This window comes from Pongo pygmaeus, chromosome 8 (assembly GCF_028885625.2).
Source record: "Pongo pygmaeus isolate AG05252 chromosome 8, NHGRI_mPonPyg2-v2.0_pri, whole genome shotgun sequence".
NCBI classification, from domain to species: Eukaryota; Metazoa; Chordata; class Mammalia; order Primates; family Hominidae; genus Pongo; species Pongo pygmaeus.
In genome coordinates, this window is record NC_072381.2 from 122,059,962 (window position 1) to 122,087,105 (window position 27,144).

Consider the following 27,144-nt stretch of genomic DNA (forward strand, 5'->3'; position numbering starts at 1 on the left):
GAATCTTTGCAGAACTGGTCTTTTAAAGAAAGGGAGTTTGCACACCAATATGTTCCGGAATAAGAGCCAGAGCTGCTGCTAAGTAGAAATGCATTTTAACAGATACATGGTGATAATTTTAAGTAGAATTTGGTTTGCATAAATGAATACTCCTAAAGCTCTCCAAACCTGTGGTTCTGTTGGGTAAGTCAAGGCAGACTGTTATAAATAGAATTCTCTGATTTTCATAAAAATCCCATTCCACTCCTAGAGAGTCTGATTTGGTAGGCGGGGGACGGGATACTGAAAAAGGTCACCGGTGAGTTTGCTATGTGTCCCTGGGTACTGCCACCAATGTAGCAGGATAATGACATAGCCAGATTCCATTTGCCATCTTGCAGAACTTCCTTTGGTTCACACAACAGTTCCTTCTCCCCTAGCAGGGTGAGGATGTCTAACATGTCCCAGTAAAGCAAAGAATATGCATTTCCTAGGGCCTGCCACTCTTAGGTAACATTGCCTCAGAGCTTCCAGCTCTCTGATCTTTTTTGTTGTTTTAAAGTTTTGTTTATTTAATTCTTCCTCTTTGTCATTACCAGCTCCCTGACTTTTGAGGCCAAACAGAAAGCTTGGGTGAGACAAGCTCTCAGCAGCTTTGCAGTACGAGGAGAGGGATCCAGAGCCTATGCCCAGTAACCTCTCCCATACGTGCCCAAGCCCTGCCCAGTCCTGCAGGGCCCTTGCCTGTGGCTCCCAGATCCAGGCCAACCTGACTCCACAGGCACCAGCTGGTGATGCTGGAAAAGCCCGTCCTCTTTCTCAGCTCTGCCTCGCCGAGTGTCCGAGCCCTGGCTGATACTTACGGAGATGCTCAATAATGCTGTCGATGGTCGGCTTAAAAAGGGCATTCATGGCATCTGGACTCATCCGCAGCATCCCCTGCGAGGACCACTTCACAAAATCCACACTGCAGGAGCATAGCATGGAGAAGAGCAGGCAGTGAGGGTCTACACGATACCCAGGCTTATCTGCATAGACATGTGCCCTGGCAGAACATCTGTCACATCTTAGCAGGCAGAAAGGGGGTTGAAAGTCAAAAGCACCTTTGGAAACCCTAAAGTGCCAGGACCTGGACCCTTAGAAGCTCAAAAGCTAAGACGTAATCTCTTCTCTGTATCTTAAGTTTGGCTGTGACCGACCTTCCCCTGGGATAGTGGAGGGCAAAGTCTAGTGCAAAGACAAGGAGATAAAGGGCTCACTGTCTCTTTTGCAGGACCACACTTTGAACCCAACAATATTTGGATTCAAGTGCGTTAAAGGCTCCCTGGCGAGTTTATTGTACTGCTACTTACGGCTACAAATGTGTGTGCTCAGGTGCATGTCCTCAGCCCTCCAGGCACCTGTCAGGTGACAGAGTAAGCCTAATTCTACTAGGTGGCCCTCATGGTCTCTGTCCAGAAGCAGCATTGTGGAGCAGAGAGAGCCCTGGACAGGAATCCAGGATTATGGGGCTCTAGCCTGGCCACCACCACTGCGGAGCTCTGGGACTCTGGGCAGATTAGACTCCATTTTCTTCAAGCCCGGTCTCCATGTCTGGAAGTCAAGGATAACTGCACTTGCCTTACCTCCTTCACGGGGGTTGTTGTAAAGATGAAAAGTTAAATACCATGTCTGTGAAAGCGTTCTGGAAACTTTCTGGCAGTAACCAAATGCCAGGGACTGTGTATTCCCCAAACCCACAGGGCGTGCCCCACCTGTTCTCAGAGGCCAAGCAAATGGCGCCTCTGTCCCTGATGCAAAGCGCACACCAGCAGCTTCCCAGCAACATGTTCTAGATGCTGGGCAGGAATCTAGAACGTGTTGGAAAGGAATCCTTTCCATGGCATAGGCCAAAGGACAATGCGGTGTGGTATGGAATGACCCCATGGCTGGCTGCAGCCTGTTACCTAGTGGGAGGGTTGACAGGCCCCAGAACTGTGCAGGTAGGTCTTGGGATTCCACACAGAGGACAGGTGCCCTCTGTGGGGGACCAACGGGGCAGAGAACATCAGCCCAGTAAGAGGGTCCAGACTGGCCCTGCTCCAAGGGCAAGAAGACCTGACATGAAATCTGCTTTCACTTCCACTAAAAGGAACCAGAGCTTCTTAGGGAAATGGCCAGTTCCAGGCCTGGGGTAGGGAATGTACAAGATGAGTCAAGATTGTCTTCACATACAAGAAGGCAAAGACACTGTCAACCACCACAAGTGTCATGTCAAAGGGACTCAGAGCCAATGTGAGAAGGCTCCTACTGGCCGAGATGGGACAGTGTGGGTGTCAATAAGGATGGAACTGCCATGGTTTAAAATACATCGAATATGCTTAAATCCTTAAATTCTTAATGATACTCCCCCTCATGCCCTCACAAAAGGAAAAATTCATTAGACACTTTGGCGGATACTAGGAAATTGATTCTTTCTTTTTTTTTAACTCATAAATGAAGGTTGAAAACCAACCTATTTATCCTGTCTTCCCTAAGTGAGCTGTAGTTCAGGGCAACCAAACCACTGAGGAGCCAGGTTTCTCTCTCTGGGAGTATTCTAGCTAAATAAATGAGGAAGGAGTGATGGGCCAAGATGGTGGCCACGGGGCCACCCCTAATGCATTAGTGGACCAGGCAATAATCATCAATGGCTGCTAATATCACAAAAGGAGAAATGGGCAGACATTTCGTGTCCCCTGATGGGATGCAGTAGGAGGAACCACCACCCATAAGGCAGATATGCCAAAGATTCAAACTTAAATCTGATTACACCTCTAAGTCAATCTGCCAACTTGCAAAAAGAAAAAAAAAAAAAGGCCATGGGATAGCACCTGCTGTGTAACACCATGGACATGAGATAAGCAAAGCCTAGATTATAGGAAACTCTAATCTAGGGACAAACTACTAGTTTTGCCATCTAATAAATTGTGAAGGAAAAACAAGGAGGGGAACCTGTACATTCGTGGGACTCGAGGGGTGTATCAGATAGCTGCTTTGTAGAGCCCTCATTTGGATGTTGATACAAAGTAAAAAAAAAAAAAAAAGAGACTGGAAAAATATTAATGTTAACTAGATATTTGATAATATTGAGGAATTATTAATTGTTAAGTGTTATCATGGTATTGTGGTTGTGATTTAAAACTTGTCTCCTTTAGAGGGACATACTGAAATAGATGAGATGCTAATCTCTTTAAGATTTGCTTTAAAATAATTGGATGTAGACTAGCCAGGAACTGACAGTTGTTGAAGCTTGACAGTGGGGTATTTTACAGGATAAATGTTTGACATGTTCCCTTACAAAAGGATTATTAGAAAAAGGTAATTATGAAATATGATAGATAGGTAAATCTGTCTGTAGTCATTATTTCATGATGGATATTATATATATAAAATGTTTAAGAATATTAGAAATCTATTATTTTTATCTATTTTTTTAAATTCAGCTTTAAACCATCTTCTATATATATTCATTTTGCAACAAGCTGAGACACAAAATCAGTCAAGGGACTCAGAGTAGCAAGAAACCTATACTCCCATTGGATTAATTCCACGAATATTTATTGAGCACCTACTGCATACCAGGTTCTCTTCTAGACACTGGGGATACAGCAGGGGCCAAAACTAAACTTCGCTGCTTTCATAGTTCCTCTGTTTTTAGCAAACGCATAGATAATACTTGCCAGGTCCCAGGCATTGTTCTAAGCACCCAACATGTATGAATTCATTGCATTCTCACAACAACCCTTGGAATTACATGGAATTATCATCCCCATTTTCCACGTGAAAAAAACTGAGGGAAGAGAAGTTGAGTCCCTTGCCCAAGGTCATACAGCCAGTGTGTAGGATTGGAACCCGAAGTCCACACTTCCTTCCTCTCTCCCATCAGCACGATCCACCCGCTAGAATGTCCAGAGCCCAAGGTGATGAGCCCAACTCACTTGCTTTTCCGCAAGGCGTGCTCCACACTGTGCCCGCGGAACTTCTTGTAGTAGTCAATGAAGGAGAAGGGCAGGGTGATGTTCAGCGGGTTAGTTCTGTCTGGGGCAGCCGCCCTTTTACGAGACTCAAATGCAATCATTAAGTCAACCCAGGCTGCAGGGCGTTTGATTTTGAATTGTTCAATAAAATCCTCTCCAAATATTTTATATAGAAGTTTCTCGAATTCATAATCTACTCCTAAGGATCCATAGGGTCCGCCTGAGTTGAGAACAAAAAGGGAGGCCATGGTGTTAAAAACCATTAGAAACCCAATCCAGACTCTGAGAAACAGGCCCACCTGTTCATCTCTGAGCCACTTAGCAATGGGACGGCAGCTGTAAGTGTTTACTTACACTTCAGAACCCTGCGCTGCTTCTCATTCCGTGTGGAGAAGCTTTTCCCTACAGAAATCTCTTGTCAACAGTCTTTATTATTTTATTTTTGTTTTTCCTTTTTTTCGAGACAGAGTTTTCGCCCTTGTTGCCCAGGCTGGAGTGCAGTGGCACAATCTTGGCTCACTGCAACCTCCGCCTCCTGGGTTGAAGCGATTCTCCTGCTTCAGCCTCCCGAGTAGCTGGGATACAGGCACACACCACCATGCCCGGCTAATTTCTGTATTTTTAGTAGAGATGGGATTTTGCCATGTTGGCCAGGCTGGTCTCAAACTCCTGACCTCAGGTGATCCACCTGCCTCGGCCTCTCAAAGTTCTGGGATTACAGGCATGAGCCACCACTCCCAGCCAACAATCTATTTTAAATCAATTACGTTTTTTTAAAAATCAATAATTTTATCTAACTAGGACCATCATGGTATTCCAATCCAAGACATCCAACGGCGGGGGCTGGAAAATCAGCAGGCCTGGTCTAGTCCCTGTGTGATCCTCTAATTACTCATTATATCGTTTCCCCTCCAACCTCCCAAAAGGGAAACAGCATGTTCTTTGGTTTGGCAATCTTTTTTTGAGAGTCTCGCTCTGTCACCCAAGTGGGAGTGCAGTGGCGCAATCTCTGCTCACTGCAACCTCTGCCTCCTGGGTTCAAGCAATTCTCCTGCCTCAGCCACCTGAGTAGCTGGGGCTACAGATGTGCACCACCATGCCCAGCTAATTTTTGTATTTTTAGTAGAGATGGGGTTTCATCATGTTGGCCATGCCGGTCTCCAACTCCTGACCTCAAGTGATCTGCCTGCTTGGCCTCCCAAAGTGCTGGGATTACAGGTGTGAGCCACCGCACTTGGCCAGTGGTTTGGCAATCTTGATCCAAGACAAGGTGAGGCCTCCCTAGAAAGTTCACCTTAGCACGGTCATAGGCAACATCAAGTTGCAATCTCATCCTTTCAGAATTTTCAGAAACCAACGCCCTTGGCCAGGATCTGAAACAGGCTCGCTTTAGGCCAAAACCCAAGTTGTGGTGGTTTGTGTTTTAAAGAATGTTTAATTGCATTTTGCTTTCCAATTTCAAGCAGACATTAGTATCCTCCAACGCCTACGATCCCACATGTTAGTGGTATTCAAGAGAATAAAACTGAGAGTTATCTGAAACAAGTGAAAACAGAACTGCCTGGAAACGGCTCAGGTATAAGAAAATTAGCCCTGCAGGGGCTCACCTGTTGCTTTATATAGTTCCTTAAGGTGTCCCTCCGGTAACCGGATCTGATGGACTGTCAGGTCTACGGTGCCACCGCCACTGTCCACAACCACATACTTGTCACCTGGCACAAAAACAGCCATCTTTACACAGACTGTTTGCCAACCCCATCTGAAACAAGCTCGTGGGTGGTGACTAGGTAGACCCAGCTAAGTGCCCTCAAAACTTCTCATTAGCACAATGGTTTTGCTAATCAGCAGCTCCAGGAGTTAACCATGACCAAAAAGAATGCAATCTGCCCAGGAGGACGGTTAGGCATGGATGATGGAGAACCCAGGTGAGTGAATCTAAGATTCACACATTGCTGCATACCTGGCATGTACTTAGTGGGCAGTTTCCTGCCACGTGCATAGTGAGTACCCTAAAATCATCTGCGTTTCACATAAGATTTACTCTGGAACTGATCAGTTCCAATCCCTACCTGATTTTACAACATGCAAAATTACAGCTCCCAAAAGAGCTCTCCCTGCATGAGTGGTCTTTAGAACACACTGAGTTTGAACATTTTCCAAAAGTGCAAAAGGGACAAATGGGAATGGATTTTCGCGAGCAGCACAGGAAAATCCAGCAAGAGCAAAGGACATTGAAGGACGCTACCTTCCTCCAGCTCGGACCAGATTTCTCCTATGACATTCTCCACCAAAAAGGTCCGACTCTGCCGATTACGCCGTATGTGTTCCTTAGCTAGTGGCCGACAGAAAGAAAATGATGACGGGTAAGAAAGCATGAAAAAGCAGAGATCATTTGCAGTCAGTGAAGGCAATAGCATGAGGAGATTTAGGGATGGAACATTAGTGACATTTAACCAAAATAAGTCAATACGATGTCGGGAATCACAAAGCCAGCTCTTCCCAGAGAAAGCGATTTCCACCAGCCTTCCTCTATTCCTCGGCTTAGCCTGTGCCCAGCTGAAAAGCCCACCCTGATGAGATTCTCACAACAACCCTTGGAATTAGGTGGAATTATTATCCCCATTTTCCACGTGAAAAAAACTGAGGGAAGAGAATGTGGTCAAATGTGCGCCACTGCACTCCAACTTGGGTGACAGAGCGAGACTCTCAAATGAGACCTACCCTGGTCACATTTTTTGGAGAACGGGTTAATGAAATCGCCTAGTTTCCCGGCTTTGCTGCCCCAGGGAGGAAGCTATCTGCCAAACAGCCTGCAGTGCGCTCAGTTAAACAATTCCACGTCAAGGAATTTTGTCTGATGCAAGGAATTTGGGGTATGTTTTCCTAACATGGACCCTGGGTAAATAGACTTGGGGGCCATTTCCTGACCCAGCTGAAGCCAATATGCATTGCGGCCACAAGGTGGCGCGTCTGGGCCTGGCAAACCCCTGTGCTGCCTTTTCCATGAACACAGGGACAACCTCCGCTCCTGCTGTGGCTTGAGGTGCTGAGTGGCGGAGACGCCTGTGTGGCTATGAGAGGGCACAAATCATTGTCGCTATGTTCGGAGAAAGAAATCAGGTCAGGAAAGGTTAAGGGGCTTGCAGTTCCCACAATTTTTTTTTTTTTTTGCTTTGAGACGGAGTCTCGCTCTATCTCCCAGGCTGGAGTGCAGTGGTCCGATCTCGGCTCACTGCAACCTCCGCCTCCCGGGTTCACGCCATTCTCCTGCCTCAGCCTCCCGAGTAGCTGGGACTACAGGCGCCCGCCACCTCGCCCGGCTAATTTTTTTTTTTTTTTTTTTTTTGTATTTTTAGTAGAGATGGGGTTTCACCGTGGTCTCGATCTCCTGACCTCGTGATCCGCCCGCCTCGGCCTCCCAAAGTGCTGGGATTACAGGCGTGAGCCACCGCACCCGGCCCCACAATTCTTTTCTTGCAGTCTGAAATTAACCCTTAGACCTTATGCCCTCGTGCCTTTGAGATTTAACAATTTACAGGGAAGCTGGAAAGAGCAGAATAATGGAATGTTTGGAGATGAGAAGGGTGCTGTGAACGGGCACCTGCGGGGGCGGCAAGGCACCGCCAAGGTGGGAGTTTGGGCAAATTGACCCTCTGTGCCTCAGTTTCCTTGTCCATAAAATGGGGATATTAATAGTTGGCTTAAATTCCTCATGGGCAGAACAAGGACTAAGTCTCCAGTGTATCCTCAGCCAGCACACAGTAGGTGATAATGAAGGCAACACACCTAGTGTGAGACCCAGTACTCAGCAAATGATAACTGTGAGCGATGGAGGGCAGCCCCTGATGTTACAGGGGAAGGCTTCGCTGTCTGTGCTGTGCTGCCCCATCCCACAACCTTGCCCCCTCCCAATTTTTTGTTGTTGTTTAATCCCTAAGCTGGTGCTGCTGATTTTGAATTGTCCTAGAAACTCTTCTACTGTGAGTTATCCAATAAAGCACCCTTGACCCTCTGGCCTCTTTCAGCAAAGAACACAGTGTTTACAAAACAACTTCTTCTCTGGGGATTAGAATTGCAAACACCAGGCCAGCTCCATGTTCTTCTAAACCAGGGCCTGGTTTAGAGTGGAGAGGGAGGCATCCCTTGATTAAAGAGTTGCTGTGGGCCTGGGAGGGCTCCCCAAACTCGGGGCCTCTCTCCTGTTCCCAGCACCGGCTCCAGATGAGCCTGCTGCAGACCTCGTAATGGGCATTTGGTTTTCTTTTCTTTTAGATGGAATCTTGCTCTGTCCCCCAGGCTGGATGGAGTGGAGTGGTGCGATCTCAGCTCACTGGAGACTCCGCCTCCTGGGTTCATGCCATTCTCCTACCTCAGCCTCCCAAGTAGCTGGGAATACAGGCACCCGCCACCACGCCCAGCTAATTTTTTATATTTTTAGTAGAGACGGGGTTTCACTGTGTTAGCCAGGATGGTCTTGATCTCCTGACCTTGTGATCTGCCCGCTTCGGCCTCCCAAAGTGCTGGGATTACAGGTGTGAGCCACCGCGCCCAGCCGGCATTTGGTTTTCTAAAGCCATCTAGATGGTTAAAAAAATGGCATTCATAAAATACAGCCAAGTGAGGCTAATACGACATGTACTGAGCTCTCAAAAATTAGCCCAGTTTTTGGCAAATTAAGTCCCAGATTGTGAAAAATGTATCCTTTATCGATCCCATTCAATCCTTTGCGAGCAAACCCTGCGATGCTGGGGCCGAGCACCAGCTCCATTTCTCCCCGTGGCACCCACTGGCCTTCAGTCACGGAGGAACATCCAGGCATTTCAGGTACTCCTGGTTAAGTGCTCTGCCAGGCTCACCCCAGGCAGCACTCATCTCCTGGGAGAGATGTTCTCATTGTAAAGCGAGGCTGTCACCAAACCCACTGCCTCACTGCCCTTCAGAGGGGCGGTGTCCAACAATTTGAGGATTTCAAAAACCAGGAAGACCCTCTGAGCACACAGACAGCAAATTCCACAAGCCACAGGGCAGGAACACAGAGCAGTGTGGGGGCAGATGTGATACATTAAGGGAAAAGAAACCAAAAACTCTCAGGGAAGGCAATCTTTCAAAAAACAGATGTTCCCCCCTAAAATGTGTTATACTCACAAAAAGTTAAAAACAGCTATTCTAGAATTAGCTAATGGTCATGAATTTGTGTTTATGAACAACATGAAGAATCAGCATGTAAGATATAAACTTAGTCTTTCCTCTTTTTTCCAGTGAAAACAATGAAGATTAAAATTTAAATAAACCTCCGAGTATTTAAAATGTGAATGCATTTGATTTAGTTAGCAATAAGGCTAGCCTCGGTGAGCCTTGAGGAGGCCGAGCATTGGTAGAAAGGGGCAAATCAAGGCCTCACATCTTAAAGGGAAGCTGTTTCCATTTATTCTGGGTAAATCAGATCTAAGGCGTGAGCACACAGCTCCTGGTGGGCTAGGGCAGCAGCCTGGTGACAAGGGAGTCCTTTGCCACTGCTTTGTGGCTAAGGTTCCCAGATTCCTAAATCTGGGGATTGAACTACAGACAGGGGGCCTCTGGGGCAGTTGCTTCTGTCAAGAGGAAGAGGGAAGGCCTGGAGGAGGCAGCCTGAGACCGTCTTGGCAGGAATACACATGGGCTCAGGGTGAGCCTGGCCTGGTGCCTTGGGAAGTGCAGGGACGGGCCTTGGGTGTGGGGTCCAAAGAAAAGTTGGGAACAAGCTTGTGTCAGGGACAACTCAACAAGGGTCCTCACTGATGTCTTCTTCCCTCTCCTCCTCCCGGGCCTGGGGCCTTCTAGTGGCAGATGGGGGTGAGCATGGGTGACGGGTGGATATCTGCCCTCAAAGCCCTCATCTGGGAACAGAGCTCAGAGCTGCAGTGCCCGGCGCCACCCCCACAGTGCTCCCACTTAGCGCCCATGCTCACATTGGTGCCTTGGCCCTGACAGGGTGTGTCTGCAAACCCTATAGCCCTCGACACACCCACAGAGCCCTGGATACCAGGGAACCAAGTTCTGTGACCAAGGCTATGACCCACTTGCATGCAGGTAATTATTAAAGAGAAAAAGCTTTTTAAAATTCCCATCCTGAGTCTCCCTAAGGTGGTGCTCCTTCCCACAGCTAAGCAAGCATCACCTAGGTCAGGAAAAGTCAGCCGGTTTCATCTGCGTTTTTAACTCGCAGCGAAGACACATAATGAGCTCATCACACATGAAGCAGACCCAATGAGTGAGTCAGCAATAAATCAACAGTCTTAATGGAGAATTAATAACAGGCAATGGAATTAGATTAAGAATCTGTTAATACACAAGAAAGATTAAGAGCCTAGTACAATGCCAGGCCAAGAACCGCTCTCAGGCTACCCTCAGATTCTTAGAGAGAAGCTCCCCCCGCCCCCAGGCACTTGGTGGGTGATGAACCAGGGTAACCATGCCTCCATTCATAGGGGTCCTTGGAGGGGCCAGGTAGGGGGGCTGAGCGGAGAGGTGCTTAAAGCCCACCTCCTCCTGGAGTATCCTGATTCTTCATTATGGCACTAAGTGCCTTTAAAATCATCAGAGGGAGAGAGACATCCAGGGCTTGGGAGGGAAGGAGAGCAGGAGGGGGAGAGAGAGAGCAGAGGTACCCTGTGTAAACCCAGCTCCTACTGTGTCACTGCCGCTGTACCCATTGACAGCTGCCTTGCTGCTCAGCTCAATCATCTGATGTAGCCGCAGCTTTCGGCAGTAGATGGAGGCTGCCTCAGGCTCCAAGGCAATGATGAGCTGCTCCGAGTTCTCAGGGGAGGCCAGGCCTGCCTGGAAGACAGAAACAGAGGCTGGGACACAGGGCCTCCTGGGCTGGCCTGCTCCCAGGACACCCATGCCTGGGCTGACATCCCTAACCAGGGCGCACTCATGCTCTGCCTCTGTGGGACATTCTCTACACAGTCCTCTGCAGAGCATAATGTCGGGGTGCCTCAGTACTGGGCCCCAGGCCAGATACCCAAACACCCCAGGGTGGCCAAAGAAAATGTACAGGCACCCTGGGGGAAACACCAGGTGCTCTGGCTGTGGGGCCTCTTGCTCTTGGGGCCTCCGTGGCTCAGAGCTGAGCAGCACCATGGGGAGGAGCAGGGGGAATCTGGACTGTAGGAGGCACATGGGCTTCCATGCTCCAGTGGTGGAGAAATGGAGCTGCAGACACCCCAAAACTTTCCAAACCATCACAGGGTGGAAGACAGGTGATCTGTTCTCAGTTGTAATATACCACACGGTCTGACCAAATTGGAGCAAACCCCTATCTTTGGTGGCCTTGGAAACAGACCATGGCTGGGTCTCAGCAACACAAGCATTTGACTTCGCTATCTGGGTAACCAACCTGTTATCTCCAGAGTGCTAGGAGGGTTCTTGAGATTTGCCTAGTGGGGGTGACAGATGAGCAGTGGCTCTAGGAGGAAGCCCCTCCTGGAATCCCATATAGTCCCTCATTTTCTAGAGTGCAGTTGAGTCAGCAAGCAGGTATCTTATTCAAAGCCTCCACCCTTTAATAGTTTTATTATAGACATATCTCACATATAGTAATAAATATTCCTTTAACAATCTGATCCCCAAGTTCTCATGTGTGGCTTCCATCTGCAAACATTTGGGGCCTTAGCCTGTAGTAGGCAGAAGTGCTTCTGCTCTGTGACATCTGACCACTCCTGTGGGCCTTCAGAAGAGCCAGCCTAAGAGGCCTTGGGACAGCCCTTCTGAGGATGCTCAGAGAAACAGCTTGGCTGGGCCTCTAACCAGGTCCCACCTCTCATGGCCTTGAGCTGCAGCAGGAGGCCCCACTTGCTTCTGGAAACCATTCAGGCACACGGGTGTCCTCGGTTGCCAGCCCGACGGACCATGGAAGCACACTTCATCCCTGCCACTGCCGTGCTGCTGACTTTTTGCCGTTTCTTAGGAACCTTGGGATGCTGCCTTCATACCATGCCTACTGGGAGGAAGGCTTCGAGTTCTATACCAGACCCCTGGGGTTTAGTGCATTCTTCTTGCAGACCAGGTTCAGAAGGTCTCCTAATATCACACACGCACAAATAACCTCTCACCAGGCGAAGCCGGCCTCATCATGGGCAGGGGGGCTTGGGAGGTCCAATTACTGGGCAAGGAGGGAAGAGGATTTTCAGGTATTAAGAATGCAAAGTGGCCAGGCATGGTGGCTCACACCGGTAATCCCAGCACTTTGGGAAGCTGAGGTGGGCAGATCACCTGAGGTCAGGAGTTCGAGACCAGCATGGCCAGCATGGTGAAACCTCGTCTCTACTAAAAAAAAAAAAAAAAAAAAAAAAAAAAAAATAGCTGGGCATGGTGGGGGCAGCGCCTGTAATCCCAGCTACTCGGGAGGCTGAGGCAGGAGAATTGCTTGAACTCGGGAAGCAGAGGTTGCAGTGAGCCGAGATGGTGCCACTGTACCCCAGCCTGGGAGACAAGAGTGAAACTCCATCTCAAAAAAAAAAAAAAAAAAAAAAAAAAAAGAATGCAAAGGACCTTCAGAGCTATTTATCAACTCCTTCACTTTATGTAGAAAGACAGGGAGGGTGGCCCACTGTCCCAGTTTGCCCAGGATAGAGGGATTTCCTGGGATGTGAGACTTTCAGCGCTAAAACTGATACTACCAGCAGGCAGGTGACTGAACATCTTCACTCTGTAAATACCAAATGCCTCAAAATGGCAGAACCACATCTGGAAGGCTGACTTTATAAAACCATACAAAAACCACCACTCTCGTGTCCTGCACTGTCTGTGGCAAACCCTCTTCCCATCACCTAGTACCCTCACCTATGGCCAACCACCTGGGCAGCATCAATGCCTGTCAGCTCAGCCCGTGGGTCAGAGAGGCTGGGTCTGCCCTTAGGTGACATCGGTCAACAGGGCCTTGACTCAGGTGCATGACAGGATTTCCCACTGCCCCCTATTCAGGCAAGTAAAAGTCCCCCCTCCCCAGCTTCACTCTCACAGGGTCACATTAGACATCCTTAGCACAAACATGGCTGGAGGTTAAAGTGAAAGAGGATGTGGCTCTCACACATGCAGTGCCCTCGGGAAAGGTGAAACCTCTGAGCCTGGATCCCAAGGGGCCAGGAGGAAGAAATCTCAAATAAGACCAAGAGGGGCCCCTTCCGAGGGACAGCTCCTGTACTGATTCTTCCATCCTTGAGGTTGTGGAGTCAAGGACCTCCCAGGAGAACAGAAGCTCTAAGGGGAAGCTTCCACAAAACGGGGTGAGGAAGAAGGGACAGCTTGCTGCAAAGAAACTGCTGGGCCTGTATGTATACAATTCTCCTCCAAAGTTCAAACTTGAAAATAAACTGGGAGCGGGGGTAGAGCCATGAGTGAAGCCGAGGGAGTTGGTGTGAAGGAAGAAAGACAAAAACCCAGAAGCTACATTATGGTTGCCATGTCCCACTGGGATGTCAGCCTGCCAGGTGGGACTTGCGGCAGCCGTGAGGCCCCCTCAGGGCCAGAAAAAGCAAGGTGGGCCTGGGCCACGGCAGCAGGGACAGGGATGGGAAGGGAGAAAGGGTGGCATAAGCTCCGCCCCTTGTCCCCTCTTCCCACACTGTAAGCCCCGCCCCTCATCCCTCTTCCTACACCGTAAGCTCCACCCCTCATTCTTCTTCCCACACCATAAGCCCCACCCTATCCCTCTTCCCATACCATAAGCTCTGCTCCTCATCCCTCTTCCCAAACCATAACCTCCGCTCCTCATCCTTCTTCCCAAACCATAACCTCCGCTCCTCATCCTTCTTCCCACACCATAAGCTCCGCCCCTCACCCCTCTTCCCACACCATAAGCTCTGCCCATCATCCCTCTTCCCACACCATAAACTCCGCCCCTCATCCCTCCTCCAACACCATAAGCTCCGCCCCTCACCCCTCTTCCCATACCATAAGCTCTGCCCCTCATCCCTCTTCCCACACCATAAGCTCCACCCCTCATCCCTCCTCCAACACCATAAGCTCCGCCCCTCACCCCTCTTCCCATACCATAAGCTCTGCCCCTCATCCCTCTTCCCACACCATAAGCTCTGCCCCTCATCCCTCTTCCCACACTGTAAGCTCTGCCCCCATCTCTCTACCCACACTACCCCTGAAATTCTGAGCAGGAACTCTGACTTAGATGGGAAATCTTTATATGGAAATTCAGATCCAGCAGTCTAGAGGGGTGAAGAGCCCTGGGTAAAATTCTACAACTCAAGGGCATCCGAGTGTGCCTGGTGTGCAACTGAAAATCCAGCAGAACTGTCCCCCGCCCAGGACACTCTCACATCCTGAAGACACTCAGGCTGCCCCAAGTCTGTGGAAAACAGCTTGGGCTGGCCACTCAGGGGAGGCCTTTCATCTATCCCTCTCCAGCTGGGCTGGCCTCAGCTCCACAGCAAAAGCTTTGGCCTGTTTCCATAGGGGGTTCCCCACTGTACCAAGATGAGGATGCAGGTGGGAAGCGAAGGTGCAGAGGACCCCACTCCTGAGGGGAGGAAAAGGCAAGGTCATGGGCCCAGGCAGTGTCTGGGAGGCCTCGGACAAAGTAACCACACTTCTTTGCTTGAACCAGCTCCTGTCCAGTGAGGGGCCATGTCCCACCCGCAAACTCCCATGGAGGCCGCAGTAGAGAGCTGAGGAGAGGTGAGAAGAGGCAGCGGACTCTGCACAAATTCAACCTCCCCAGGAGTCCCACAGCTGCTGTGGACTCCGAGAAAAGCAGGAAATGCTAAAGCATCGCCCAGGCTCTCAAAAACCCAGCTGTCTTTCTCTCTGGGCAGGAGGACCCAATGCTTGGAAGTGCAAGCTTTGTTTCTGCATTAACACTTGCAGCCACCCTCAACAGAAGCCCTCCACTTGGCAGCCCTCAGCAAACCTACGGGTCTGTTTGCCTGGGATCAGGCCAGGGTCAACTGCAGCCACAGAACACCCTCCCCGTCTTTGCTAATTCTTCTTTCAGAGAAGGTACCTCATGGTTACTACTCCTGTGTGAGCCCTCCCTACAATGGGGCCCCTGCCAAGCACTTAACACATTCTGTCTCCAGTCCTATACACCAAGCTTGTCCAACCCATGGCCCACAGGCCACATGTGGCCCAGGATGACTTTGGATGCAGCCCAACACAAATTTATAAACTTTCTTAAAACATGATGAGATTTTTTTTTGCGATTTTTTTTTTAGCTCATCAGCTATCATTAGTGTATTTAATGTGTGACCCAAGACAATCTTTCTTCTTCCAATGTGGCCCAGGGAAGCCAAAGGATTGGACACCCCTGTTATTAACAGTGCAGACATGTGTAGCCTCTCCTGCAGGATGGTGGATTTTCTAACAGCAATGCTCAGTTCTTCTTGCCCCAAAGCACACAGTAGGTGTTCAGGAGGTAGCTGCTGAATGAATGGACCCACCAGCCCTCCAGCCAGACTTTTTTCTGCAGTTTCCTGGCCCTCATCCCTGCATTCCACACACATGACCTGGGGACTCTACATACAGGAAGTATCTGAACCAAGAGCATGCTGCCCCATTTGCCTCCTCCAAGAATTCGGGGCAGCAGGACCGCCATCGTAGTAGCTTTTTAGAGCCTTCCTCTGTGATCACGAGTTTCACTCAGGAGAAGCAGGTGAGAAAACCACACTCCAGGGAGACTGAAAAGCTGAGGAGGTGGTGTTTACACCAACTACTCTGCTCCTCTGCCTTGCAATCAGCCAGGAGAATCTGCCAAGGGACTGTGTCCACAGCTGAGAAAAAATGGCCAGATCAGTTAAGTGCTCTGCTGGTCTGTGGTCAGGCTACAAAAAGGCTACAGCTGCACCAGTTCGGGGTGTTATGCTGTTTTGTTTTCCTGATGATCATTTCTCTCTGCAGCTTGTTCAGAAAGGGAGGCAGAAGAAGCCGCGTCTCCATGTTAGATGAGAGGATCGTACATATGGGAGCAGCATTTATTTAACAGGTTTCCGGAGCCTACTAGAGTTACACATTTTAGGCAAAATGCCCTTTGAAATAAACTGGACTATTTCCTATCCACAATCCCCACAGCTTCAGAACAGTCTCCAGTTCTAAGTCTTTTCTAAAGGCCTCAGAAGAGGGATCAGCTGTTCTTTCTGTTATCATCTTTTCACTGAATGCTCTTAAAGGGTCTAAAGATGGCTTGAGTCTGTGAATTACAAAAGATAAAGGTTTAACCCATCTTTTCAACAAACACTCGACACAAGGCGAGTTTCTGGCGTTTCACCGATGAAACTGTATCTGTGCACCCTCTCTGCAGCCTTTAAGGACAGTGAGCCATAGCCTGCCCCAGCGGAGGCTCCAGAATTCCAGACCTGCTCCTCACAACATCATCTCCCAGCTCTGCTTCCAGGCTGCTTTCTCCTCCACCTGGCAGGTGGGAGGTTCAAGTTCAGCCCCACCACTGCCCCAGAAACCTGTGCTCAGGAGGCCTCTGATAAGCCTGGAAGGAGAGGCTCCATTTTCCCCACGCAGAATAGACGTGACCAGTTCTCCAACTGTCCTACTGGAGTAGCCACTCTACCTCATCCTTCCAGCTCTCCTGCCTGAATTCGGGCCCATGGGATGGGATGCACTTTGGGTAGAAGGGTCAGTGGGCAGCCACCGCCTTGCAGAAGGAGACAGATGACCACCTGATTCAATACCTTTCGCATACATGGGTGCCTAGTGAGCACTCGCAGAAGCTGCTAGGCTGAGAACTGTGTTCTGTGCTCAGACACTGTATTAGTCGGGGTTCTCCAGAGAAAAAGAAGCAGTAGGGCATACAGACACACACACACAGACAGACAGACAGATAGATAATTATAAGGATTTGGCTTATGCAGTTATAGAGGCTGAGAAGTTCCAAGATCTGCAGCCAGCAAGCTGGAGACCCAGGAGAACCCACAGTATAGGTTGGCAGGCTCGAGACCCTGGGACAGTCAGTGTTTAAGTTTGAGTCCAAAGGCAGGGAAAAAAAAAAAAAAAAAACAATGACCCAGCTCAAAGGCAGTCATGCAGGAGGAACTCCCTCTTACTCGGGAGGGTCAGCCTTTTGCTCTATTCAGGCCTTCAACTGATTAGATGAGGCCCACCTTCCTCAAGGAGGGCCATTGCTTTGCTCAGTTTATTGATTTAAATGTTGAACTTTATCACAGGAACACTCAGAATAATGACTGACTAAATATCTGGGCATCCTGTGGCCTAGTCAAGTTGACATATAAAATTAATCATCATAGGTACATAGATTTCTTATTCTGTATAATAATGGGGGATGGAGAGAGAGTAGAGAGATGTTAATTTTGCCCATAGAGGTTCAAATTTCATTCTCACTTTGTCCTAAGACTCTCCAGAAGACAGGCTAAAGAGACTGCCGCAATGTCTGCAGAGCAACTGTGCCTCCCAATACACCCCTCCCCCTAACCCAAAAGTATGCAAGGCTTCAGTGAACCATTTGGCTGGGAGCAACCCAAGGGCCGGATCCCTGCCTTGGTTGGGTATAGAATCCAGTGCCTACCACAGTCCTGACGCAGAGATAGGCCTCTAGTATAGGTTTGTTTAATGAATAAATAAATGCATGAACAAAAAACAATTGAATGATCGCCACCCTCTTTAAATCCACTCAGCGGCTGTCAATGGAACAAAGCAAGTATCAAATCAGAACTGCAAAGGATCAAGAATGAAGCTGCAAAAACACTGTACCAAAGTTAGCCAGCATCGAGGAAACAGCATGTCTCTGGACTTCCGAAAGCAAATTCCCCACATTCATAAACACAGCTCACATCTGTCCTCACCCAAGAGCTGCAGGCCTTTTTCTCTCTGGGGTACCTATTTGATTCCAACAACCCCCAGGGACTTGGTGCCCTCCACTGTGACTCCCCAGTGTGAGGGCCCCACACCTCTTGTCCCACCTCTTAGAAGAGCCAGCCCAGGGCTCAAACTCCCCTGACAGATTTACCAGCCACTGCACCTCTCTCTTTTTTTTTTTTCAGGCTATAAATAAGAATTGACCTTTTCGTGGGTCACACATTTGTTGCTGAAGTCTTCCTGTGGGGCTGGGAAAAAAGTCAAAACCATGAATCTTGAATATTTTTCCTGGGAAAACCTCAGAACGCCAGGCGGCGCCTCTGCAGACAGCTGTGTCCCGATGCCCCATTTCTGGGCCCTGCCGGAAGGTTGACACTATGGAGCTTGTGCTCCGTGATGCCCAGGGCTTCTGTGAATGGCTAAACTGCATTTTTTTCTTCCCTTTTTAAAGAGCTTGCCTCTTTCTGGAGCTTCCACCCTCTTCCTTCATCCCTATAAAAACAGATCTATTTTTGGCAGGTACATACACTGAGCCAGATTTTCATGCTGCAAGGAGGCAGGGGAGTGCAGGGGAAGCAGCCTGGGGAAGGGGAGAGTGTGCAGGGAGGGGACCCCTCGCCCTTGGCTGCATGCAAGTTGAACTGCGTGCTACTTGGAGTCAAGCCTTCCGAGTGAGCGCTGAAAACAATTCATGGTGCTGAGGTTCCCATGGCCATTCAACTATGCTGGGGCTCAGGGTTGACTCTGCGGGTTTTTTGTAAAGAAAGTGTCACAAACAAAATCAGAAGTACGTCTCCTGGGAAAGGTGGGCAGGATGCTTCCTGAGAGGCATGACAGTGGGGAGGGGACATCTAATGACTCTGGTGACTTGCCACACAACCCAGCCTCAGCTGAAGACTCAGAAAACTGACTCTCAACACACAGAGAGCTGACCCAGGCCCCAGGCATGGGTGTTCATACGCCCAGGGGCTTAAGTGCAACAGGAGCCAGCTCTGTCCTGTTCCTGGGACCATAACAACAGGTGAGCATGGCTCGCCATTCCTGCCTGGAAGCCAGACCCTCACAGCAGCTGCCCCCAGCGCCCACAGGGATGGGCTGGCCACTGGCACTGGAGCATCTGTCTCCCTGGCCAACAAGCGCCTGTGCCTGGTATGCCCCTTGGCCATGCCACTGCCCTCTGCAGGGGTCTGCCACCTCCAACGTCCCCCCCGCTGAATGAAGTGTGCAGGGAACAACCACATTTCCTTTCTTTTCTGCAGCAGACATGCAGTTTTCAGCTTCCACGCCAAGCTGAAAATGCCTGGTTCGTGGCCAATGGCCTTGGCTTGCTTGCTTTCTTGTTCAAATATTCCTGTTTCCCAAGTCTTTCCCTTAAGGTTCTCACTTCATTTCACCCACAGAGAAATGTCTCTGAACCACAGCTTTGAAATCCTAGCCCTGGAGACTCCGCAGTAGAAACATGACCTGGAAATGTAGAAAGCCAGCAAGGAAACCGAACCCAGCTCTTGTTGTGGGACTGACCCCCATGGCTCCCCCAGGAGGAAGTGGAGGAAAGGGAAGGCTCCTTGTCTCCCAGCCCCCACCCTACCTAGGGGAGCCTCCTTGCTGCCTCCCATGGAGGCCAGTGAAGGTGGGAGGTACCTGGGCGGGGCTACAGTCACCACCCTGGGCATCTTGGGTCCTTCTCCTCCGGCTTCCACCCGCCCTGACCCCACCCTCACCTGGTAGGCAGCTTGTCTCATGAACTGCTTGGCCGGCTGCTTCCAGATGGCAGGCACCGTGATGACCCATCTGACATCAGAGTTCTCGAACTCCGAACCCGCCTGGTCACTCAGCTCCTGAAGCCAAGGGAAAGAAATGCAACAGGTCAAGTGGCAGCTGGTCCCTGGCACAGCCTCCTGTGGCTTCACTGAACCCAGGCTTCCCACCATGAGCTCTTCAGGAGCCAGTTTCAGGGTCCCCCAAATTTACCAGCATTAGAGAGCAAAGATCTGTTTCCTGAATATTCGGCAAGCCAGGAGCTCTAGCCCCTTTCCCTCACTGAATGGGACCATGGGCTGGAGAAAGGAGGATCAGAGGAAATCCCTTTGGCCACTTCCTAATCATGTGACTTTGGACAACTGACAACCTCTTAGGCCTCAGTTTCCATATCTGTGCAGTGGGGATAATAATGCCAAGCTCCCAAGATTGTTGAGAGGATTGATGATTTATGGAGAGCTACATTTACTGAGCGCTTATCACGTAGCTGCCACCTTATTAAGCACTTTGCATACCTTGTCTCTACTCATCCAGTCAAGAATCCTGTTAGGAAGGGAGTCTCACTGTGCCCCTTTCCTACAAATGGGAATACTGAGACTTTGATATGCTCAGTACCTTTTTGACCACTGTGCAGTTAGAAAGTAGCAGAGCCAAAATTTAGACCCAAAGCCTAGTCTATCTTGACTCAGCAAAGGTCTGAGTTGTTACACGTGGTCCCATAGCTAAACAGTGCCTGGCCCACAGTGATGCTTACCAGCCGGTGGCAGCTGTCATCATTGTCATCTACCTTATGCAAGGCCAGCATTATCAGGGGCATTTTCCCAACAGGAAGGGAAGGCTATGAATGATATGACCTCACCAAGACCCATGCAGCCCTTAACTTTTGGTTAAGGTTAAAACACATCACTGAGGCCCATGTTGATAAATGGGCTGGGCAGAAGCATCAGAGGTTTCCACCTGGTTCACGGAGACAAAATATGTCCCTGGAGGACTTCTTAGACTCAGTATTCCCATCTGCGCAATGGAGATCATAAAACTAACTCACAGCATTGCTGGCGAGATTAAATGAAAACACTTGAGGGAATGTCTGGCCCAAAGACCTCTGATAAATGCTAGTTCTTTCCTTCCTTTCTCTTCCCCTTGCCACGTTCACCAGACAAATCTGTAATCAAACCCAAACACACACCAAGGCACTTCTGTGTCTAAATCAGCTCTGGAGACACAAGAAAGATTAATAGACTGGTGAAAAAACAAAAAAAATTCCTGACACTGTCTCATTTTTCCTATTGTTTCAAATAGTTATCTTGGGTCTGGCCGACCCTCTCTCTCTCCAAACTAACTTCCTCTTTGATCAGTAAATGATTTTTTTTTTTGCCTTTACTTTTTCTAAAAATTTTTAATAAAAATGTTTCATGGTAAAAATATACACACCATAAAATTCATCACCTTAACCCTTTTTAAGTGCACAGTTCAATAGTGTTAAGTACATTCAGTAAACTATTTTGAAACAACTTTCTAAAAACATCTCTGCTTTGGACCAACACAAAGCAGCCATTTTTTTATCATCATATTTTGTTTCCTTGCAGGTCTGCACTGGGTTTGAAAAAGCAGGTGAGGGTATGATGTGTGTTGGGAAGATTCTAAGCATGGCGCCCATTACCAGGCAGGCGATTTTAAACTCTTTAAAAGGAAAAGGGTTCAAAATACACATGATGGGCTTCCTTGAGCTGTCTGGAGAGTTTAGAGGAGCTGTCCGTTCCCCAGCAGGTAGGGAACAGCTTGGAAGGGAAAGGCGCCAGCATTAATTAATTGACCATCTCATGTGTCAGGCGCTGTCACAGGCTTTCCTTCATGACCCAATGGGTGGCTTCATTTCTGTGACACTTGGACATCCCACTTGAGTAGGTATCCTGCCTTTGCTTATTCCAGCCAAGCAAGCCATAACCCCCTCCCTCCAACTCCAGCCAGCCCCTGGCAAGGTCTAGCTCCTCCTATATATCAAACAGCTTTTTCTCCTGGAATTTATTCACAGCATATTCCCTGCTGGGAGGAGCTACCTTTGAAAGAAAGGTGCCAGCAGGTTCCCTGGAGCCTCTCTGGCTGAGCAGAGGAGTTCACAAACAACCACCCACATGGCCACTTGACCTTCTGGGGCCGTTCCTTCTACCTCCTCCCTCCTCTTCTGAGATGGGCTGCTCATTCCTTTCCTGTTGGCAAACTTGAAACGCACCAACACATCCTGGGCTTTCTGAGTCCTACATTTCCCCCCAGAGCCCCCATGAATCCTCCTCCTAACTCAGGAGCCCCTGTGCGCTCTGCGCTCTCTGCTCCTTCACCTGCCTTGGCGCCCACAGACACATCCTCACGTGGCCTCCTGGGCCACCAGGTGCTGAGCCTGTCCCTCTGCAACCTTTGCTCTTCGGGCAGACCTGGGTCCACCTCGTTGTGCCCCTCCCCTTCTGCCCTTTTGCCACCTGGAACAAAGGGGCTGACCCCTTCTCCAGTTCCAAGCTGGCTTCACGACGCTTGTCTCTGACTGTGATCACCTTCCCAAACACCACCCAGTCCCCTCCCTTTCCCCTCCCATGCCTCAACCCCCACCCCACAATGACCTTGCTGCCAGGCCTCCCCTGTCCCCTTGTCCCCTTACTGGTAGAATACTGTTTGCCCAGAACTCATTCCTTCCCAGCCCGCAGGCCCTCTTTCTTCTTGGTTGTCAGATCCTCCTTCTTGCTCCCCAAATGACCCCGTGGCTCTCAGTCTCAGAGCCTCCCTCTCTCCCTGCAGACAAACCTGCAGAATCTGAGTCAGCTGCCTCTACACCGCCGACCTCCACCCTGCAGGCTCTCGGGATTACTGGGGTCTCTCACTCTATGCTGTGTTCTGAATGTGTCCCCCAAAACTCGTGTGTTGGAAATGTACTCCCCAGTGCAACTGTGTTGGGTGGGAGGTGTTTATGTCATGAGAGCTCCCGTCTCAGGAATGGATTTTTGCCACCGTAAAAAGGGCTTGTGGCCAGGTGTGGTGGCTCACACCTGTAATCCCAGCACTTTGGGTGGCCAAGGTGGGAGGATCACGAGGTCAGGAGTTCGAGACCAGCCTGGCCAACATAGTGAAATCCCATCTCTACTAAAAATACAAAAATTGGCTGGGTGCGGTGGCTCACGCCTGTAATCCCAGCACTTTGGGAGGCTGAGATGGGTGGATCAGGAGGTCAGGAGATCGAGAACATCCTGGCTAACACGGTGAAACCCCGTCTCTACTAAAAATACAAAAAATTAGCTGGGCGTGATGGTGGGCGCCTGTAGTCTCAGCTACTCGGGAGGCTGAGGCAGGAGAATGGCATGAACCTGGAAGGTGGAGCTTGCAGTGAGCCGAGATCGCGCCACTGCACTCCAGCCTGGGCAACAGAGCGAGACTGCATCTCAAAAAAAAAAAATACAAAATTTAGCCAGGCATGGTGGCACACACCTGTAGTCCCAGCTACTTGGGAGGCTGAGGCAAGGGAATCGCTTGAACCTGGGAGGCAGAGGTTGTGGTGAGCCGAGATCGCACTACTGCACTCCAGCCTGGGCAACAGAGCGAGATTCCATCTCAAAAAAAAAAAGGCTTGCAGGTTTCAGGAGTGTGTGAGCTCTTTCACTCCTCTGCCATGTGAGGAAGAATGTTCCTTCCCCACATCCACATCCCCCTGACAAGACGATGTTGCATTCCAGGCTCCATCTCAGAAGCAGAGACGGGGCCCTCACCAGACACCAAACCCACCAGCACATTCATCTTGGACTTCCCAGCCTCCAGACCATGAGAAATAAATTTCTGTTTTTCAAAAATGCCCCAGTTTGTGATATTCCGTCACAGTGGCACAAAATAGACTAAGACACTTGATACGGTGTGGCTGTACGGTCCTCACCCAAATCTCACCTTGAATTGTAATAATCCCCACATGTCAAGGGCAGGGCCAGGTGGAGATAACTGAATCATAGGGGCAGTTTCCCCCATACTGTTCTTGTGGTAATGAATAAGTCTCACGAGATCTGATGGTTTTATAAAGGGGAGTTCCCCTGCACAAGCTCTCTTGCCTGCCGCCATGTAAGACGTTCCTTTTCTCTTCCTTCGTCTTCCACCGTGATTGTGAGGCCTCCCCAGCCATGTGGAACTGTAAGTCCATTAAATCTCTTCCTTTATAAATTACCCAATCTTGGGTACGTCTTTATTAGCAGCATGAGAATAGACTAATACAACACTCTAGTACTATCCCGGTGGCCATGTCACTCATTCCCCCACTAGAAATCCTTTGAGGACTCCCCATTAACCAAGAAGAAGTTCCTTGGCTTGGCATCCGCAGCTCTGCACTACCTTGTCCTGAGCTCACGGCATCCTGGCTTTATCCCACAGCCTTACCCTCCTTCCACCCCAACTGCTTTCTTCCCACAGCTGTTTGTCTGCTGCTTTCTTCCTTCTGAGCTGAGCATGTGCCATTCCACCAGCTTGAAATACCCACCCTTCCAGTTGCTGCCTGTGAACCACACCCCATCCTGCCCCGAATCCACCTCCTACAGGGAGCCTTCCATGATGCTCCCCACTGGACAGAATCTCTGCCTCCCCCAGCACCCACAGTTACCCCCTCACCACTCTGACCCTGAGCACACACTCCTGTATACTGAGTCGATTTCTACACTGCCATAACTTGTATAGGATTTCACACATAAAAGGTACTCAACAAAACAGGTACTTGAATAGATGAAAGTAATACCATGTTCTCACTTCCTCTTTGTCTCCCTCTGACCCTATTTCTAGAATTCACCAAATTTCCTTTAGTGGTCACACAATACCAAATGCTTCTGAAGTTCCCAAATCTTTTTGGATAAAGCTCAAAACATCAGGGCTCTTTAATCATCTGATCCCCACCCACTGGTCTCCATGCCTGTGGGAGGAGACATGAGTAGACAGTCACATTCCACTGCAAAATTAGATGCTTTTGTCATTTCAGGCCATCATGACCACAGACCTTTGTGGGGGTGACCCAAGGGGGCTCATACTATTAGCTTCTTCCATGGGGTCTGGGGGAATAGAGGAGGAGGGGGAGGAGGGGGAGAAATAGCAGCCGCCATTTACCCAGTGCTTACTATAGACCAAGCTCCAAGGAGGGCACTGCATGTCCAGTCCCATTTTCTATCAAATGGCCTATGAGGTACAGTTACCCACCCCACTGTCCAGTTAGGAAAGTGGATCTTGGAAAGATTAAGTACCTTGACCAAAATGGCACAGCTGCTAAGTATGTTTCCTGCCTTTTTGTTTTACTGAGATACAATTTCCATACCATAAAATTCCCAGTTATAAAGTGTGTAATTCAGTGGGTTTTAGTATATTCACAAGGTTGAGCACCCAACCCCATTACCTAATTTCATCACCCCCCAAAGAAACTCATATCCTTCAGCAGTCGCTCCTATTCCCACTCCCTGCAGCCCTTGGCAGAAAACGTCTCTGCTTTCTGTTTCTGGGAAGGTGCCTGTTCTGGACATTTCATACGAATGGAATCACACAGTATGTGGCTGTCTGTATCTGGCTTCTTTCACTTCACATGGCGTTTTCAAGGTTTCTCCATGTGGAAGGATGTATCAGTAGTTCAGGCCTTGTTCTATCTGAATAACGTTCATTGTAAGATAGATCACATTTTGTTTCTCCATTCATCAGCGGATGGGCATGTGGATTTTTTCCGACTTTCGTTGTTGTGAATAATGTTGCTATGCACATTCACGTATACATGTGTTTGTGTGGACAGCATGTGGACTGTTTCCACTTTTCATAGTTATGAATAACGTTGCTATGCACATTCACGTATACGTGTGTGTGTGGACATCTTCTTTCATTTCTCTTAGGGATCCACCCAGGAGTGGAGCTGCTGGGTCCTACGGTAACTCTGTGCTTTACTTTTTTAGGAATTGCCAAACTGTTTTCCAAAGAGGCCGCACCGTTTTACTTTCCCACCAGCAGCGTGTGAGGGTTCATCTTGCTGTGTTGACTCCAAAGCCCACACTCTCCCCCAGGCTGTGCCTCCTACCCTGGCCAGCAGGTGCAGCAGCCCGAGACATGGAGCTGGCACGGGTGCCACCGCCTAGCACACAGCTGGCTGGCCTCAACTATCAGTCCTACCTTCAGCGCCTGCTCCTTAAAGTACTGCAGGGCATAAGCAAAGATTTCAAGGGCTTTGACTTTCTTGCCATTTGCTGCCGTCAGGTCTGTATCCATGGTGAGGTCCTGGTAGGAGGAAGAGGAACAAGAGTAAGAAGATGACAAAGGAGAAACATGTCTTCTGGCTTTGGGAACTGCTCCAAGGGGACCTAGAGGATCCTGGTGGGCCATGTCTATGTTCCCCCATGCTTAAAGAGGCAGACTAGGATGGCGCATCCCCCAAAATGGGGGCTGGCAGCATGTCCCCTTACTGTGTAGGAGGCTCTGGCTGTCCCCTCCAGGCCCCACCTTCACTGCTCCCTCCTTCTCTCCCTCTAGCTCCTGGATCCTCTGGGAGCAGAGGTTTCAGGGGCAACAGTAGAAGTCAGGAAGAGAGAATAGGCAGCAGGTGCCACTCCCCATGCAATTTCCATACTATTTCCACATTCGAACACACATGGTCACGCTCAGGATCCCCCCTGATGGAGGCCTAATCGTACCAACCCACTGCCATCCATGATGCTAAACAGACGAAGCTTTCATTCCCCATTACGCTGCCAACCAAGTCACCAAAATAGAAGAGCTCCTATTTTAAGGCTTGCCCTGTCTAATCTGCCAGGAGCCCAGCATCACTGCTTTCCTCTCTCCACCAAAAGTGAAAGCAGCTGCTGAGTGTGGTCCCAGAGAGAGGATGCTCTGCAGAGCCTAGATGCTGGTGGACGGAGATCATTAAAAAATGATGAGAAAAGTCCCTGTGGGGTAGGGATGGGCAGGGAGTGAGAGCAAAAATCAGGGGGAAGCCCCCAGGTCTCCTGAACCAAGCAGCTCATCACTGCCAGGGGAAAAAAAAATCACTGGGGCCTCCAGATTGTTCCAGGCTGGGTAATTATCCTTCGCCTTGGGAGTAAAAACGGGCATTGAGTTACTAAGCCAGCCATGTGGAGCCCGTCTGTGGCATCCTGACCTATCTGCACTTGCTCACTCCTCCCAGCCAGCTGCCTGGTGCCCAGCAAAGATACCCAGCTTTAGGGCAGCAGCTCCCAGGCTCGGAAAGGTGGCCAAGTGCCAGGAAGCCATGGCTCTGAATTGAAAAAAATCCCTGTGCTTCCTTCCACCTGCCATCCTGATACTCAGCATTGAATCCCACTAGGCGAAATAGGAACCGTTCATTTCTAGCAGAACTTGGTCTGCACCATAGAAGGACAACCACGCCGATGAGCACAGAGCCTTGAAAGGCAGGGTGCTGGCTGCTGAGTTTCCCACTTATGTTTGCTTTGTCATCTGCAAGTGCTCAGCAGACAAATGAAAGCAATTAGAATAGGAGCTTGCACTTGACTAGAACTTAATCTGCACCAGGCATGGCTCTAAGAGCTTTATGTATTTTGATTCCTTTAATCCCTACAATATCCCCATGAAGAAG

The 27,144-nt window shown here is 49.5% G+C and overlaps 1 protein-coding gene across 3 annotated transcripts in view; it reads right to left on the reverse strand.

The window, feature by feature from the left end:
* HSPA12A (heat shock protein family A (Hsp70) member 12A) overlaps nt 1-27,144 on the reverse strand; it is a 180,022-nt gene that overhangs the window by 4,362 nt on the left and 148,516 nt on the right. For all 3 annotated transcript variants that reach the window (XM_054435900.2, XM_054435901.2, XM_054435902.2), the window contains 7 exons: nt 25,707-25,811; nt 19,517-19,633; nt 10,625-10,796; nt 6,223-6,309; nt 5,585-5,689; nt 3,939-4,197; nt 843-946 (listed from right to left, as the gene is read on the reverse strand). In XM_054435900.2, coding sequence (XP_054291875.1) covers nt 843-946; nt 3,939-4,197; nt 5,585-5,689; nt 6,223-6,309; nt 10,625-10,796; nt 19,517-19,633; nt 25,707-25,811 — 949 coding nt within the window. The remainder of the gene's footprint in view (nt 1-842; nt 947-3,938; nt 4,198-5,584; nt 5,690-6,222; nt 6,310-10,624; nt 10,797-19,516; nt 19,634-25,706; nt 25,812-27,144) is intronic.